Genomic DNA, 17,123 nt, shown 5'->3' with positions numbered 1-17,123 from the left:
CCTACAGTAAGGTAGTGGTGTGAAGGTGTTGCTGACCCTGCTGTAGTGGTTCCTACAGTAAGGTAGTGGTGTGAAGGTGTTGCTGACCCTGCTGTAGTGGTTCCTACAGTAAGGTAGTGGTGTGAAGGTGTTGCTGACCCTGCTGTAGTGGTTCCTACAGTAAGGTAGTGGTGTGAAGGTGTTGCTGACCCTGCTGTAGTGGTTCCTACAGTAAGGTAGTGGTGTGAAGGTGTTGCTGACCCTGCTGTAGTGGTTCCTACAGTAAGGTAGTGGTGTGAAGGTGTTGCTGACCCTGCTGTAGTGGTTCCTACAGTAAGGTAGTGGTGTGAAGGTGTTGCTGACCCTGCTGTAGTGGTTCCTACAGTAAGGTAGTGGTGTGAAGGTGTTGCTGACCCTGCTGTAGTGGTTCCTACAGTAAGGTAGTGGTGTGAAGGTGTTGCTGACCCTGCTGTAGTGGTTCCTACAGTAAGGTAGTGGTGTGAAGGTGTTGCTGACCCTGCTGTAGTGGTTCCTACAGTAAGGTAGTGGTGTGAAGGTGTTGCTGACCCTGCTGTAGTGGTTCCTACAGTAAGGTAGTGGTGTGAAGGTGTTGCTGACCCTGCTGTAGTGGTTCCTACAGTAAGGTAGTGGTGTGAAGGTGTTACTGACCCTGCTGTAGTGGTTCCTACAGTAAGGTAGTGGTGTGAAGGTGTTGCTGACCCTGCTGTAGTGGTTCCTACAGTAAGGTAGTGGTGTGAAGGTGTTGCTGACCCTGCTGTAGTGGTTCCTACAGTAAGGTAGTGGTGTGAAGGTGTTGCTGACCCTGCTGTAGTGGTTCCTACAGTAAGGTAGTGGTGTGAAGGTGTTGCTGACCCTGCTGTAGTGGTTCCTACAGTAAGGTAGTGGTGTGAAGGTGTTGCTGACCCTGCTGTAGTGGTTCCTACAGTAAGGTAGTGGTGTGAAGGTGTTGCTGACCCTGCTGTAGTGGTTCCTACAGTAAGGTAGTGGTGTGAAGGTGTTGCTGACCCTGCTGTAGTGGTTCCTGCAGTAAGGTAGTGGTGTGAAGGTGTTTTAACAGTAACACTCACAAGCCTGTGGCTGAGCCTGCTGCTTCCGTAGAACAGATCTGACTGTACAACTGTTTGTTTAACTCACATGGTTTGTGTTGTTGGGGAGAAAAGAGAAAAGAGAAAAAACATAGCCGTGTTTGTATTTTCTGTAAAACACTACGCACTTTTACAACCCCTTTCATCATTAATTAGCCACGGACTGAGTCGAAAAGGTTCAAGCTTTGCTCTACTCTAGATTCGTTTTTCGCTCTCTGTCTTCTGCCTGCTTGCTTTCTTTGTCTCCCCCTTCAAATCCCCTCCTCTTGTTCTTGGCTTCACTTTCTCAGTTTTGGCTTTCACTCATATACCAAATTCATCCTAAAGCAATCTCCTTGATACATTGACCCACTGAGTATATTCTGAATTCAATCTCATTCTCTCTCTCTCTCTCCCCCCCCCCCCCCCCCCTCTCATCACACTTCCATCTGCCTCTCATACCTTTCTTTCTCTCCCTCATTTATTTGAACAGGATTGGATGTATCAGCCATGTGGTGATGATATGGTTGTAGATCACTGTAGACAGCAGCTCTTCATCCAACCAGAGATGGAAGCGTCACACCAGACCCAACTAACTAATCACAGCTAGATCGGACGACATGACAACATCCGAGCACAGATGCCGTTAAACCAAACCCGACGTATCAAACTCAGAGCCAAGTTAAATCAGATATGTCAAACTCAGAGAGAATACATGTATATCAGACCTGACGTGTCAAACTCAGAGAAAAGTTTAATCAGACCACACCTGTCAACATCTGAGGATGATTCATATCCAGGCAAGATCACAGGGGGCTGGTAAAGACGGCAGAGCTGGTCCAATGTTCCTACTCGGAGGTGACGCTTGATATACGGATGATAGGTACCGACTCAGAGCTCATATGAGTACTGCGATCCCTACCTGCTGAGGTGTTATTCCTGGTTCTACCAAGTTAAGCCCTGTCATAAGTGGAGTGAGGTGACCTTTCACCTCTGTATCCGTGGTAACAGAGCCTGATATGAGAAGGTGCCTTGCTGCAGAAGAGACAGGGGAGAATCATTTCACACCTGCTGCAGGTGAAGGGAGAGGTAAGGGGTATAGGTGAGAGGAGGGGTGAGAGGTGGGGAGGAGAGATGAGGTGTGAGGGGGGAGGAGAACAGGGGTGAGATTGAAGAAAGGAGAAGAGAGAGACATGAGGGGAGGATGAGAGGCAGAAGACTGAAGTGAAAGACGGTTCTGATGGGTGGGTGTTTTCCTCCTCTGTTCTAAATTCAACAGCCTGTTAGCACTGAAACTAATAACATTAAGTGTGCCGTGACTCAGCAATAAACAAAATGAAATGATCAAAGTTAAGAACTGCTCTACTTTCCTGCACACACACTTACATAACTCACAACACATTTTAATCCATAACTCACACGCCCTCCTCCGCAGACTGATATAACTCCAGCTGATTAATGTGGCCAGGAGTGCATAGTGGCACGTTAGCCTTGCTGTAACGTTAGAGTAACGTTATGTAAACGTTAGCTGAGCGCTACGAGCCAGGTCCCATTCCCTCTCCTGTCGACCGTCTTAATGGAAGTCTAATTGGAGTAATGAGGGCTTATAAAGTGTGTGTATGTGTGAGTGTGTAAGCTAAAACCGTCACCCCCTGCCCCATTCCTCAGTGCTGAGTCAGTCTGAGGGTACGGCAGGTCAGGACAGTGAGCGAGACAGACAGTCAAAGAGCGAGACAGAAGGAGAGAGACGAGACAGAGACACAAAGAGGGTGATAAGAAGAGACAGTAAGAAGTAGAAGAGAGTGAAAGAGAATAACAGGAATTAACATCAAGAAATAAGACTAGATGAATGGAGGGGAGAGAGAGAGAGAGAGAGAGAGAGACAGAGAGAGAACTTACAGCTGCATGATCAGGTAGAGGTGGTTGGAACTCTCATAGATGTCTTCCAAAGCTACTATGTTCTCATGCTTGATTCTGGAGGGACAGAAAACACAGACAATGTTAGTATATTAGTCATGTACAACTATAACCCTTTAAACAGATGATCAGATCCCAGACTATCTACACCCCCTTTACCTCAGCTCTAGAGTCATCTCAAACACTTACTAAACATAAGCTCTCTCTCCCTCCGTCTCTCCCTCCCTCTAACACCATATTCAGGCCTGGTCATGGTATGGTAATTGCCATGGTAACTGCTCCATTGTGAAAGTGTATAATGTGTACACACGGGACATGCTGCTGTGGTGGTGGTCTGTGTGCTTGTGTGTCTGTCTGTATGCATGTGTGCCACATGACCCATTTGCCGATGATGTTATTGCAAAGGGGAATAATACTGTACACACCTGGCGCGCACACACACAGGAAGCGTGAGCAGGTGGGGAGTTCAGTACGTACATTAGGAGTGTGTGAGATCTCTGAGCTCGTAGCGAGCGGTGGAGCGTAGAGATATGAGTCATAGACAGTCTGAGGAAAGATGGCTGAGATGAGAACACCAGGGAGAATAATGTGTGTTTAAACTCTCTCTGGGATCATGGAAGGGTAAAGCAGATGGGAACCTAAGAGTAGAGATAGAGGATTCCTGATCTCCTCTCATTACATGACAAATCCTTCCACAGTTAATGCCTTATTATTTGACAACTTATTCTCTGTGTCTTAGAAAAGTGTGTGTGTGTGTGTGTACGTGTGTGTGTGTGTGAATCCCTGTTCAGCGGCAGGATCCAAATAAACTAGTAGGCGACAGAGTGGGCAGAGACTGTGGCACGACACTATACCCCAACTTCACATAAAGGGAGAGAGCCTGATTATATCTTTATGAATGTGTGTGTACCAGTTCTCTATTTTTGACGCATGTGTGTTTCTGAATGTGTGTACACACATGACCACTTGAAGTGTATACATATATACTACAAAAGTATGTGGACACTTGCTCGTCAAACATTTCCTTCCAAAATCATGGGCATTAATATGGAGTTGGTCCCCCTTTCACTGCTATAACAGCCTCCACTCTTCTGGGAAGACTTTCCACTAGATGTTGGAACATTGCTGCGGGGACTTGCTTCCATTCAGCCACAAGAGCATTAATGAGGTCGGGCACTGATGTTGGGCGATTAGGCCTGGCTCGCAGTCGGCGTTCCAATTCATCCCAAAGGTGTTTGATGGGGTTGAGGTCAAGGCTCTGTGCAGGCCAGTCAAGTTCTTTCACACTGATCTCAACAAATCATTTCTGTATGGACCTCGCTTTGTGCACCGGGGCATTGTCATGCTGAAACAGGAAAGGTCCTTCTCCAAACTGTTGCCACAAAGTTGGAAGCACAGAATTGTCTAGAATGTCATTGTATGCTGTAGCATTAAGATTTCCCTTCACTGGAACTAAGAGGCCTAGCCGAACCATGAAAAAACAGCCCCAGGCCATTATTCCTCCTCCACCAAATTTTACAGTTGGCACTATGCATTGGGGCAGGTAGCGTTCTCCTGGCATCCACCAATCCCAGATTACTCCGTCGGACTGACAGATGGTGAAGCGTGATTCATCACTCCAGAGAACACGTTTCCACTGCTCCAATGGTGGCTAGCTTTACACCACTCCAGCCAAAGCTTGGCATTGCGCATGGTGATCTTATGCTTGTGTGAGGCTGCTCGGCCATGGAAACCCATTTCATGAAGCTCCCGACAAACAGTTATTGTGCTGATCTTGCTTCCAGAGGCAGTTTGGAACTCGGTAGTGAGTGTTGCAACCGAGGACAGACGATTTCTACACGCTACGCGCTTCAGCACTCGCCGGCCCCGTTCTGTGAGCTTGTGTGGCCTACCACTTCGCTGCTGAGACGTTTCTGCTTCTAGAAGTTTCCACTTCACAATAACAGCATTTACAGTTGACCGAGGCAGCTCTAGCAGGGCAGACATTTGACAAACTGACTTGTTGGAAATGTGTCATCCTATGACGGTGCCACGTTGAAAGTCACTGAGCTCTTCAGTAAGGCCATTCTACTGCCAATGTTTGTCTATGGAGATTGCATGGCTGTGTTCTTGATTTTACATACTGTCAGCAGCGCGTGTGGCTGAAACACCCAAATCCACTCATTTGAAGGGATATCCACATACTTTTGTATAAATAGTGCACATGTGAATGACAATGTTTGGGTACAAAGCATTGACCCTGAGGAGGTGTGTCTTGTGACCTCTGCAGGCCATATTAGCCTGTCAATCAGCTGGTTGCCAGGAGATGCTGAGAGTGGCAGAAAGCCGAAGGTCAAACATGGAAGGCGTCAGAGGCTAGGCCACACCCCCCCTCCACTGACTGGATCACCGTGACAACACCTATCCCGCATGAATATTGTCAGGGTCAGTGGTGTCCTGCCTGTCCCTAGGGAACACGCATGGTATTCTGCAATAATAACACTAACACATACTGTAGCCGCCTACTTCTGGACAGTGAGTGACTGAGTGAGTGAGTCAGACCTTGTGGAACTACTGAGCATTGGGCCAGATCCAAGGTGATATCTGACCACACACACACACCCAAGTCCAAGTCCAAGTCCAAGTCCAAGTCCAAGCAGTGGAGAGGGATTACTGTATTATCCAGTGACGTGGAGATACATATCTTTGGTTTTATCCCCTGGTGTGTGTGTGTCTGTGTTCATACAGGTCTCTACTCAGCTACCTGACAATATGTATGAATAATATGTGTAAAATACATCATGTGTTCCTCACTGGAAGAAAGGATTAGAAGGTACATTCAGTACAGTATCAGTGCTCTGGACACAAGGTAGCTAAGCAAAGAAATAGAAGACAGAGAGGATGTTTTCTATAGTCGCTACCTACCTTAATCTCCTGTTCTGTCAGTGTGACTGTGGACCATGACCTAAAGATAACAGTGAATGGGGAGTAGTGGGAGGGATGCAAGCGTGATGCGCGGTGGTGAAGGGTGCCGGTGTTTCCGTTCGGTCGCCAGGGTAACAGGTGTTAGGGAGGAGAAGGTAGGTGGGAGACTTACTTGCGGAGCACGTTGATCTCGTTCTCGATGCTGCTCTCTTTCCCCTTCAGGGCCTTCTTGGGGATACACTTCACAGCAAACATTTTCCCTGTAGACCTCTCCTGGGCCAACACCACCTCAGAGAATGCCCCGCTAAGAGAGAGAGAGAAAGAAAATATTTGATTAATCAATTAGCAATTGTGTAAGACAGTTCAACACAAGTACAGATACTAAACACAGACATGAAACAGCAAACAAGTTAACAAGGTTTCCATGAGCGAGCGAGAGAGAGGTTGCGGAGGGGAGCTAGAGAGAGGGATTTATGAAGCGTAGTTCATTAATGCAGTCTCAGCTACATGAATCTCATTGTTCTCTGTCCAGCTCATCTGAAACCCTCCAAACCACTCACTCACTATATCACCATCTCCAACACACTTCACAGCCACTCAGCTATCACTCTATCGCTCTCTCCATCGCCGTCTACCCTCTCTCTCATTTCTCTTTATTTATCACTCTCGTTGTCCTTCACTCATTGTTTCATGTTCAATCGCTCTATAATATGCTTGATCTCCTCCTTATCCTTTGTCCCAGTTCTCTTGGTCTCTCTCGCTCTCCCTTTCTCCACAGTTCATGTTTATTCTCACTATGTTCTCTCCTCCATATATCGGCTCCCTTCTTCCCACTTCCTCTCCTTCTCTCCCTGCCCCTCCCTCACCTTGTTTTCCTGCTGCGTTCTTCTTGTTAGCTCGGTAGGAAATCAAATTTCATATCTGGTTTGCTTTCATTCATCAGCTGACTAATGGTCCATGCTGCTATGTCAATCAGCAATGAAGGAACGAGGGGAGAGACAGGGTACACATCCTCCCTCTTCCTCTCCACTATTATTCTATTCTTCCGTTCCACGCCTCTCCGCTCTCGTCGTTCCTGCCTTTGGGACATGGTGCTGGTTATGAATTAATTCATACTTCCTTTCCTCCCTCCTTTCTGTCCTTCTATTTCACTCTGCTGATGGCCTTTACATAAGGCACAACAAGCATGACAACATCATTTTGGAAAGTGTACAATTTTAGTAATACATTATTAATATAACCTTGGTAATATTCAACCTATCTTAGTGTGTGTGTGTGTGTGTGTGTGTGTGTGTGTGTTTAGTGCTAGAGTCCAGATAGCCCTAGAGCCATTTAGAAGCCCCCATTTGTTGATGACCGCCGACTCCAAGACATCACCATCTGACACTACAGATGAAAAGCTCTAAAAACACTGACGCAGAGATAAAACAGCAATGCAGGCCTGTCGCTTGTTACACACACACACCACACACACACACTCCCTTTCATTTGTGATTCGCAATTACAAACTGGATAGTTCTGGTTCCGCTTGATGGTTGGCCGATTATTCACAAAATCATGGTCTCAGAGTGTTCGCTCGGTATCGCACACGTTTCAATTACTATTGCCAGAGACATAACAGCCAGGCATTAATCGGGAAAGCACACATGATTCTCATACATCTCCCTCCTCAGTCCTTCGCTTTCCTTCTTTTCTCCTAGCCTCCATCGCTATCCTCTCTTCCTCCATTTCTCTCTCTGTTGGAATCCTTCTTCTCCCCTATATTTCTTCTCACATTTATCACCAAAAGAGTATTCCCTTCTCCACACCTCACCTCCTCTTCTCTCACTCCCTCTGCCCTTTCGCTGAGTTGCTCACACATCTGTCACACTGGCAGCTGATCTTATTGGGTGTTCAGGTCTCTTCATGTGAAGAAGGTTTATTCTCAATGGAAACTAGTAACAGACCCATTGAAGCTAATCAAAGCACACACAGCCCTATAGAATACTGTAAACACATTAAAACAAGTGATCTGTGATTAAGCTGGGTGCTGGTCATGTCACTTTTACTCAGTGCATGAACGAATGAAGCGAGAGCACACACCTGCTACACACCTTACAGAGGGGTCTGAACTGAGCTCCAAACTGTACTAAGATCTCCTGCTCCCTAATCCACCATAATCCCTCTCCTACCAGCATGACCTGGGAGCACACACATACACCCCCTCTTACCCAGGGCGAGGTCACCCAGCCTCCACCCATCTCCCTGGGCTGCAAGAGCCAGCTGGTGTCACACACACACACCACACACACACACACACACACACACACACACACACACACACACACACACACACACACACACACACACACACACGTAAGCAGCAGTCCCATTAGGAAGGCTAGGACTGGGTCACCATCTCTATATACTATGAATGTGTATTTAGTCACTGTCCAGGGGGAAGGAAAGAGACCGACCACATACCGTCAAACCAAAATTCCACAAAAGACAGGGAAGGAGAGAGAAGAGGAAACAGGAGATAGAGACATATACAGTAGAAATGGGAGAGAAGAGAGGGAGGCACGCGTGGGTGAATCCTGTAATTGATAGAGAGAGAATCCTGTGTGTGGGTTTGAGACAGAGAAGAGCTGTATGTGTGAATGAGACCAATAAGAGAAAAGCTGAACGGCGGTGCTGCAGTACAACAAAGACAACCTTTAAAGCATTCACAAAGAACAGAGATAGAGCCACCACAGGGTACTTACAGTACAGTATCAACCCCGTCGATTGGCTGGAAATCTCTTTTTATACATTTTTTTGGACAGGGAGCAGAGGGATAGTGTAATACAGCATCTCCCAGCTGTGTTCACACACAAAGGGGCTTTGAGTGTGTGTGTGTGTGTGTGTGTGTGTGTGTGTGTGTGTGTGTGTGTGTGTGTGTGTGTGTGTGTGTGTGTGTGTGTGTGTGTGGCTTTTGGGAGTTGACTAGGTGTTATGCAGTTCAAGTTTGGCCCTGCTGCTATTGCAGTTGATGGCGACATTGGGCGATTTCATTTCCTCAGGTGTATAAACCTGGGTAATTGTCTCAGCGAGGCTCCAGTGGGTCTGTGATTGCATTGAATGGAAACTACATGGGCAGCCTGCAGCCAGTGTAGAGTGTGAGTGTCACTCTTAGACAGATATCCATTGTGGCAGGTCCTCTTGCTTAACGGGGGCCCAATTGAATAATGCTGGCGCTAAGTGATCTCTCCTACAGAGACAAAGATAGGCTCTCACATGGGAGAAGCATGCACAGGCAGACATGCACACAGATGCATGTGTGAGTGTGTGTAAATATTTTCCCAAGGGAAGAGTTGTCAAAATCAGACACACATCCTGGGTTTCTCCTCTAAAGAGAGAGAGTCTTTGTCTCAGAGAGAGAGAACTATAATAGACTCACAACGTGACAGTGACACAATAACACTGATACAGACATGCAGGATTAGTGGCTTCCCCATTAAATACAGTGGCATTAGGGGGGCTGATTGAGTGGCTGCTTTAACCCTCCTGTGACTACACTACCTAGAAGCCTCTATTGTCATTCCATTCCATGCCTGTGCTCAGCTGCAAGCTGTAATGCTTGGTTTCCTCTGAGCAAGTGTCAGAAGCGTTTTGCATTTTTAGATGATCATTGATTTTGTATCTTTATTTTGGTACCTTTATTTATAGATACAGATATAACAAAAACAGTACAACCCCAACCCCTCATCCATCCATCCATCAAGGCATCTATACAAGTAAGTTAAATAGGAAAGAAAAACAGAAACAAACAGTAAGAAACAAAAAATAATTGGGAAGAAAAGTGATATAACAATTCTTAACAGCACAAATGGCCACTAGAACAGACATGACTGCTTACCAAAACTACGCAAGTTACACTAAGTAAAAGACAGGCTCTCCATGTATTGTATTAATGGGGACCAGGTTAAGTCTAACTTTTGTTGGGACCCATGCACAGTGTACCTGACCTTCTCCAGAGGCAGAGATGACATCCCCTCCTTAACCCACTGCATAACGGAGGGCGGCTATGCAGACTTCCAGTGAAAGAGGACAAGGCGGCGAGCTAGCAGCTTTCGCATTTGCCTGATGCGTGGTAGCATTCTGGTCTAGGGGAAGTACACCAAAAATGTCAGTGACCGGTTGGGCCTAACAGTTCTATTACACACATAAGAATGCCTCAAAAATGGGTTCCCAGAGTCCACTCAAAGATTGGCATGACCAAAACATATGTCCCACAGTTGCTGGACTCTGGTGGCATCTCAAACACTTGGGGTCAACATTTGGGTATATTTTTGCCAATCTGTCATTTGAGTAATGGAGACGGTGCAAAACCTTTAACTGAATAAGCCCATGCCTTATGCAAAATGATGATGTGTGGATACGTTCAATACATCGTCGGGGAGATTGCCACCTATGTCTTGCTCCCATGCAGATTTTGTATTTGCAAAGGAAGGCAGATTCATGTCCTGTATTATGTTGTATAATGTGGAGATTGGGCCCTTCAAGATCTTAACCCTTATCTGTTTGCAGGTATCTAAAAAAGTGGGTATTGGGAATATTATGGTCAACCCTCAGAGTATCGAATGAGACGAATGTGTTGTCAACAAATAGGTCACAAAAACAAAAAAAACACCAGACCGTTCCTATGCCAGAACTGGAATGCCGTGTCAATCTGTGACGCTGGGAAGAGATGATTAGATGTTCATGGAGAGAAGCCGCTCACTTGTTTAAGGCTAAAGTGACTTCCGAATTGGACCCACATTTTAAGGGAGTTCTTAACAATGTGGTTCAAAACATGGGTGCCAAAGTTCATGGGCATTGGGGAGCACAGGAGCGAGACTGGAGAAGTTGGAAGGCTTGACTGTAACTCCATGATGGCCCAAGTTAGACAATCCTTGTTTTCAAATGTAGAAACCCAATAAACACATTTAGATATATTTGCTGACCAGTAGTAGTGTAAAAATGTGGGAGGTCCAGCCCGCCTGCAGGCTTAGGTCTCTCTAGATATACCTTTCTCATTTGTGGACTTGACTTATTTCAAATGAAGTTGGAAATGCAGCTGTCCAGTTGTTTGAACATCAATATCGGCAGAAAAATGGGAATAATTTGGAATAAGTAGAAAAACCTAGGTGGTACAGTCGTCTTAACAGAATTAATGTGAACTGTTAATGAAATGGAAAGAGACGACCACCTTATGAAATCCTGCTTAATGTGCTCCAGGAGTGTTTTGAAGTTATGTTTAAACAGAGCCTTAAATGAGTGTGACCTTTATCCACAAATAAGTAAAGACCTAATTTATTTTATTTATTTGACCTTTATTTAACTAAATTCTTATTTTCAATGACGGCCTAGGAACAGGGGCAGAACGACAGATTTTTACCTTGTCAGCTCGGGGATTCAAACTTGCAACCTTTAGGTTACTCGTCCAACACTCTAACCACTAGGCTACCCTGCCGCCCCAAATGCTCCACCTTAAATGGGAAATTGGCATACCCAATTCCTTCTAACTGATTAATGGGGAGCACACTTTTTGTTAGGTTTAACTTATAACCAGAGAATGTCCCAAAACCTTGTAGCATGTCCAAGAGATAGGGTATAGACTCCACAGGGTTAGAGATGTGTAAAAGATTGTCTGCATATAAGGACACCTTGAGAGTTATGTTGCCCCTTAGTATTCCCTTAATCCTCTCCTCTGTCCACAGGGCGATAGCAAGAGGCTCAATAGCCATATCAAATAGGAAAGGGGATAAACAGCAACCCTGCCTGGCCCCCCTGTGGAGAGGGATGTAGCTGGAGGTAACATTGTTGGTGCGAACAGAAGCCACTGGGGACGAAATCTTTATCCAGGAAAGGAATGACAGGCCAAACCCAAATCTCTAGTACTATAAATAGATATTCCAACTCAACCCGATCGAAAGCCTTTTCAGCATCAAGCGCGATGACAACCTCTGGCTGTTGAGTTGAGTGGGCAGTATAAGGAACATTAAAATAGCCGGCGCATATTATAGAAAGATTACCTACCGAGAGAAATCCAGTTTGGTCAGAGTTAATTATATTAGGCATCACTGTTTCTAAACGGCATGAAATGACCTTAGTGAGAATTTTATAAAATCGCAGCAAAAAAAGGCTTACAGGGTGGTATGAACCACAATCTAGGGAATTCTAGTCTTTTTTAAGCAAAACCGAAATAGTCGCCTGGGTAAGTGTCTGGGGCAGTTTCTGACTAGAAATGATGTCATTGTACATTGAGCTGAGGATAGAGGATAATTTAAAGCAAGCTTTATAAAATTCAATAGGGAGGCCATCAGGCCCAGGGGCTTTACCGCTCTGCATGGACTGGATTGCCAGAGTAGCTTCATCATCACTTATTGAGTCATCCATGTTGGTTTGCTCATCTGAATTGAGACATGGGATGTCCAGATGGTCTAGAAATGCAGGCATACGAGGTGTGTCAGGAAGAGCCTCTGACGAGTAAAGAGCAGAACAGAATTGCTTAAATTGATTGTTGATTTCCTTGGGATTGGTAGAAGTTAAATCAGCTGCAACACAGATTTCAGGTATGGCGCTACTTAGCAGCGGATTGTCAAAGATGGTGAGAACTTGCCAGCTTTCTCTTAGTGTTCATAGAATTTTTGCCTCGACTTAAACAGAAGCTGCTCCGTTTGTTTGTTGGAAAGATTGCTACACCAATCAGAATTTGACAGTTTCTCTTTGTAGAGTTCAGGAGTCGGAGAAGAGGTATATCTGTTGTCCACATCTAGAATGAGTTGAGATAGCTCCAATAAGTGTTTGGTGCGCTGTTTGTTGTCAAACACTGTGTATGAAATAATTTGTCCCCTTAGATAAGCTTTTAACGACTCCCACACAGTGAGACACGTCAGGGGTGCAGTTGATCTGTAAAAAGACCACAATGTGAGTCGCTATGTATTTTTTAAACTCACTACAGGTTAGTAGTAGTGGCACAGTACTGTCCGGAAAGCGGATATCTAGCTGGACAGTGCTATGGTCAGAGATTACGATGCTATGATATTGGCTATTAGTTACAAAAGGAAGAATTCTATTGTCCAGTAGGAAAAAATTAATCCTAGCGTATGAGCAGTGAACTGGAGAAAAAAGGAGTACTGTTTAGCAGTGGGATTGCGCCTCCTCCATGGATCAGACAAATTATAGGATTCTGGGCTTCGGTCTGGATCTGTCTAGACTTGGATGTAATACACAATTGAAATCTCCGCCCAATATCAAATTATGAGAGTTAAGGTTGGGAAATGTTGCGATGAGGTCAGATAAAAATTGAGCGTCATCCCAATTAGGACCATAGAGGTTAGTCAGAATAACCTGTGTGCTAAACAATTTCCCCATTAGTATCTGAAATTACTTTGGAGGAGACAAACGGGGTGCCTTTTCTGATAAGGATGGCTGCCCCTCTGGCCTTAGCACCAAAGTTGGAGTGAAGTATTTGGTCTACTCATCCTCTCTTTAGTTTATCAAGGTCGCTGGACCGGATATGGGTCTCTTGGAGAAAAACAATGTCCGGACTTAAGGATTTAAGATGAGCATACACTCGGCTACACTTGACCACCTGGTTAATTCCTTTCACGTTCCAGCTGATAAAGCATGTGGAGCCTAGAGTATGTGAATTAGGCATAGTTATAGTAATCAGAAATGAATGTTAGTACAATCACATGGCCAGTGTGCTGAAAGGTTAGAGTAATAAAACATAAATAAAAGAAAAAACTGCTAAAAACGACAAAATACCCAGAAGAAAACCTTGGACCCCTATGCTGGCCTTCCCCCTGTTGGAAGGCTGCATCTACCTCTCCTAGACTAGAGCAAAATGATACCTTCCATGTTAAACTGAACCTCGGTAGAGCTCTATCCAGGGCGAACATAATCAAGTTTACACCTACGGAAGAGATTCTGGCCATCGTGGGTGATGGGATCCGCTCGCGCTGCCTTACGGAAGACATCCTCCTTCTCCTGAAGGTAGTGGAATTTAACTACTATGGGTCTGGGCGGCTCACCATTCATCGGTGCGAACTGTATGCTTCTGTGCGCATGGTCAATATTGTGGGTGTCTCGAGTACCTCTCTCATGCCAAAAATGTGACCGTTCCCCTGGCGCTGTCTGTTCTCGAGATCCTCAACCTTGGAAGTAAGTTTGACGACATCTGATGATAGCCGGGTGACTTGCTCTTCCAGTGTCACCACTTTGTCGGAGTAAATATTTGCGCCATCTTCCAGGCTATTCAGACAGGTGCCATGTCTCGCCAAGTCTTCATTAACGGAGTCGATCTTTATGTTGACCTCGGTGGCAAGAGTAGCTATTTGTGAGGATAGGTCAGTGGATAATGACTCCACCTTAGCCAGCACAGTCTGTTCAGATGTAATGATAGCCACCATTAGCATGGCTCAGTCGGGGGGGAATCAGTCCATGTCAGGTGAGCGCGAGGCTTCAGAGGCCTGCTCCTTTGTGGCCCGCGACCAGTATCGACATTTTACAATTGAAAGGCCAAAAATTTCAGGTAAAAAAAAGCAAGATTAGTAAATTGGGTTCGATACCAAATTAAATACAGCTAAATTAACACGGTGGGGAGGTGTTGGTTAGGTATTAATAGTAAATTGTTCTCCCTGGATCGGAGCACCGAGAAAACATGGGGGGCGCTGCTCACCAGCGCCCCCTTTGATTTTGTATCTTACTATAAGTTCACTGTAATGTCCAGAGTTGTCAACTAACATGGACATGTATTGTAAATGTCTATTTATAGTGTGTATGGAATATTAACTTCTGATTCATATCCACTATACAATCGAGTAATATATCATATCACTAACATTTTCCAAAACTGAGATATGGTTCTTCGGTTGAAGGGTTCAGTTGTTAGTGTACACTTTTACTCAGTTCTCACTTTAAAATGTATGCCAAACAATAACCATTGATTTCAAAAGTTTAACATACAATACAGATCTATCTACAAGGACTACTTTTAACAATTTCCACTGAAAATTTTACAAAAACGAATTTAGTGGAAGAACTGTGCAAAGGCTAACTTTGGTACCGGAATCTATCTCCGGTTTCTATTCAACCAAGTTCTCCAAAATCTAACACGCTTGCTCCAAATTAAGATTCAAATATGTCTGCAGAAAGAATGGGTTGTCAGATATGACATGCTACCTTGAATTTGAACAAATCTCTTTTGGTTATTGAACTATAGTAAGTGAAGTAGATTTTACACCAGGTAACGGAATAACACCTAGAGCCCATTGTTGTAGGAAGCTGCTATAGACCAAGTGCTAACAGTCAGTATCTGGATAATATCTGTGAAATGCTTAATAATGTAAGTGATATCAACAGAGAGGTATATTTTCTGGGTGATTTAAATATTGACTGGCTTTCATCAAGCTGCCCACTCAAGAAAAAGCTTCAAACTGTAACCAGTGCCTGCAACCTGGTTCAGGTTATCAGTCAACCTACCAGGGTAGTTACAAACAGGAATGAAATCATAAACATGTATTGATCACATCCTTACTAATGCTGCAGACATTTGCTTTGAAGCAGTATCCAAATCCATCGGATGTAGTGATCACAATATAGTAGCCATATCAAGGAAAACCAAAGTTCCAAAGGCTGGGCCTAATATAGTGTATAAGAGGTCATACAAGAAGTTTTGTTGTGATTCATATGTTGATGTAAAGAATATTTGCTGGTCTGTGTAATGAGGAGCAACCAGACGCTGCACTTGACAGATTTATGAAATTGCTTGTTCCAGTTACCAATAAGCATGCAAACATAAAGAAAATTACTGTAAAAACTGTTAAATCCCTGTGGATTGATGAGGAATGGAAAAATGTTATGGTTGAGAGGATAACACTAAAAGAAATGGCAAATAAATCTGTCTGCACAACTGATTGGCAAACGTACTGCAAATTGAGAAATCATGTGACTAAACTGAATAAAAGAAGGAACTATACTATGAAACAAAGATAAAAGATATAAAGAACGATAGTCAAAAGCTTTGGAGCACCTAAAATGAAATTATGGACAAAAGGCAAACTCAGCTGCATCATTCAGATGCCTCATTAAATAACAAAACCCACTGATCTTGCCAATGAAAAAAATGATTAAAGTAATTGGCAAAATTAGCATTTGTTGCTGGCATGTCATGCCTAACACTACACATTCAAGTATAACTGATACAATTATGAAAGACAAGCACTGTCATTTTGAATTCCGTAAATTGAATGTGGAAGAGGTGAAAAAAATGGTCTATCAACAATGACAAGCCACTGGGGTCTGACAACTTGGATGGAAAATTACTGAGAATAACAGCGAACATTTGCCACTCCTATTTGCCATATCTTCAAACCTAAGCCTACTAAAAAGTGTGACCTCAGGCCTGGAGGGAAGCAAAAGTCATTCCTCTACCCAAGAATAGTAAAGCCCCCTTTACTGGCTCAAATAGCCAACCAATTAGCCCGTTACCAAACCTTAGTAAAGGTTGGAAAAAATGGTGTTTGACCAGATACAATGCTATTTACTGTAAACAAATTGACAACAGACTTTCAGCACACTTATAGGGAAAGACATTCAACAAGCAGGGCACTTACACAAATTAATGATGATTGGCTGAGAGACATTATGGTAAAAATATTGTGGATGCTGTTTTGTTAGACTTCAGTGCGGGTTTTGACATTATCGATCATAGTCTGCTGCTGGAAAAACATATGTGTTATGGCTTTACACCCCCTGCTGTAATGGAGGAATTCCCCAGGGTAGCTGTTTAGGCCCCTTGCTTTTTTCAATCTTTACTAATGACATGCCACTGGCTTTGATTAACGATGACTCAACATTATTCACTACAGCGAGTAAAATTACTGCAACACTTAATAAAGAGCTGTAGTTAGTTTCAGAATGGGTGGCAAAGAATAAGTCATAAATATTACAAAAACTAAAAGCATTGTATTTGGGACAAATCATTCACTAAACCTCAACTAAATCTTGTAATGAATAATGTGGAAATTGAGAAAGTTAAGGTGACTAAACTGCTTGGAGCAACCCTTGATTGTAAACTGTTATGGTCAAAACATGTTGATACAACAGTAGCTAAGATGGGGAGAAGTCTGTCCATAATAAAGCACTGCTCTGCCTTAACAACACTATCAACAAGGCAGGTCCCCCAGGCCTTAGTTGTCGCACCTGGACTACTGTTCAGTCGTGTGGTCA

The 17,123-nt window shown here is 44.2% G+C and overlaps 1 protein-coding gene across 1 annotated transcript in view; it reads right to left on the bottom strand.

Annotated features, from left to right (window-relative positions):
* LOC120032194 (calcium/calmodulin-dependent protein kinase type 1D-like) overlaps positions 1-17,123 on the bottom strand; it is a 64,283-nt gene that overhangs the window by 17,017 nt on the left and 30,143 nt on the right. The window contains exons 2-3 of the mRNA XM_038978173.1: positions 6,058-6,189; positions 2,964-3,038 (exon numbers count right to left, since the gene is read on the bottom strand). Of these exons, the coding sequence (XP_038834101.1) occupies positions 2,964-3,038; positions 6,058-6,189 (207 nt within the window). The remainder of the gene's footprint in view (positions 1-2,963; positions 3,039-6,057; positions 6,190-17,123) is intronic.

This window comes from Salvelinus namaycush, chromosome 38 (genome assembly GCF_016432855.1).
Source record: "Salvelinus namaycush isolate Seneca chromosome 38, SaNama_1.0, whole genome shotgun sequence".
NCBI lineage: Eukaryota > Metazoa > Chordata > Actinopteri > Salmoniformes > Salmonidae > Salvelinus > Salvelinus namaycush.
This window is presented reverse-complemented; position numbering and strand designations above follow the sequence as displayed.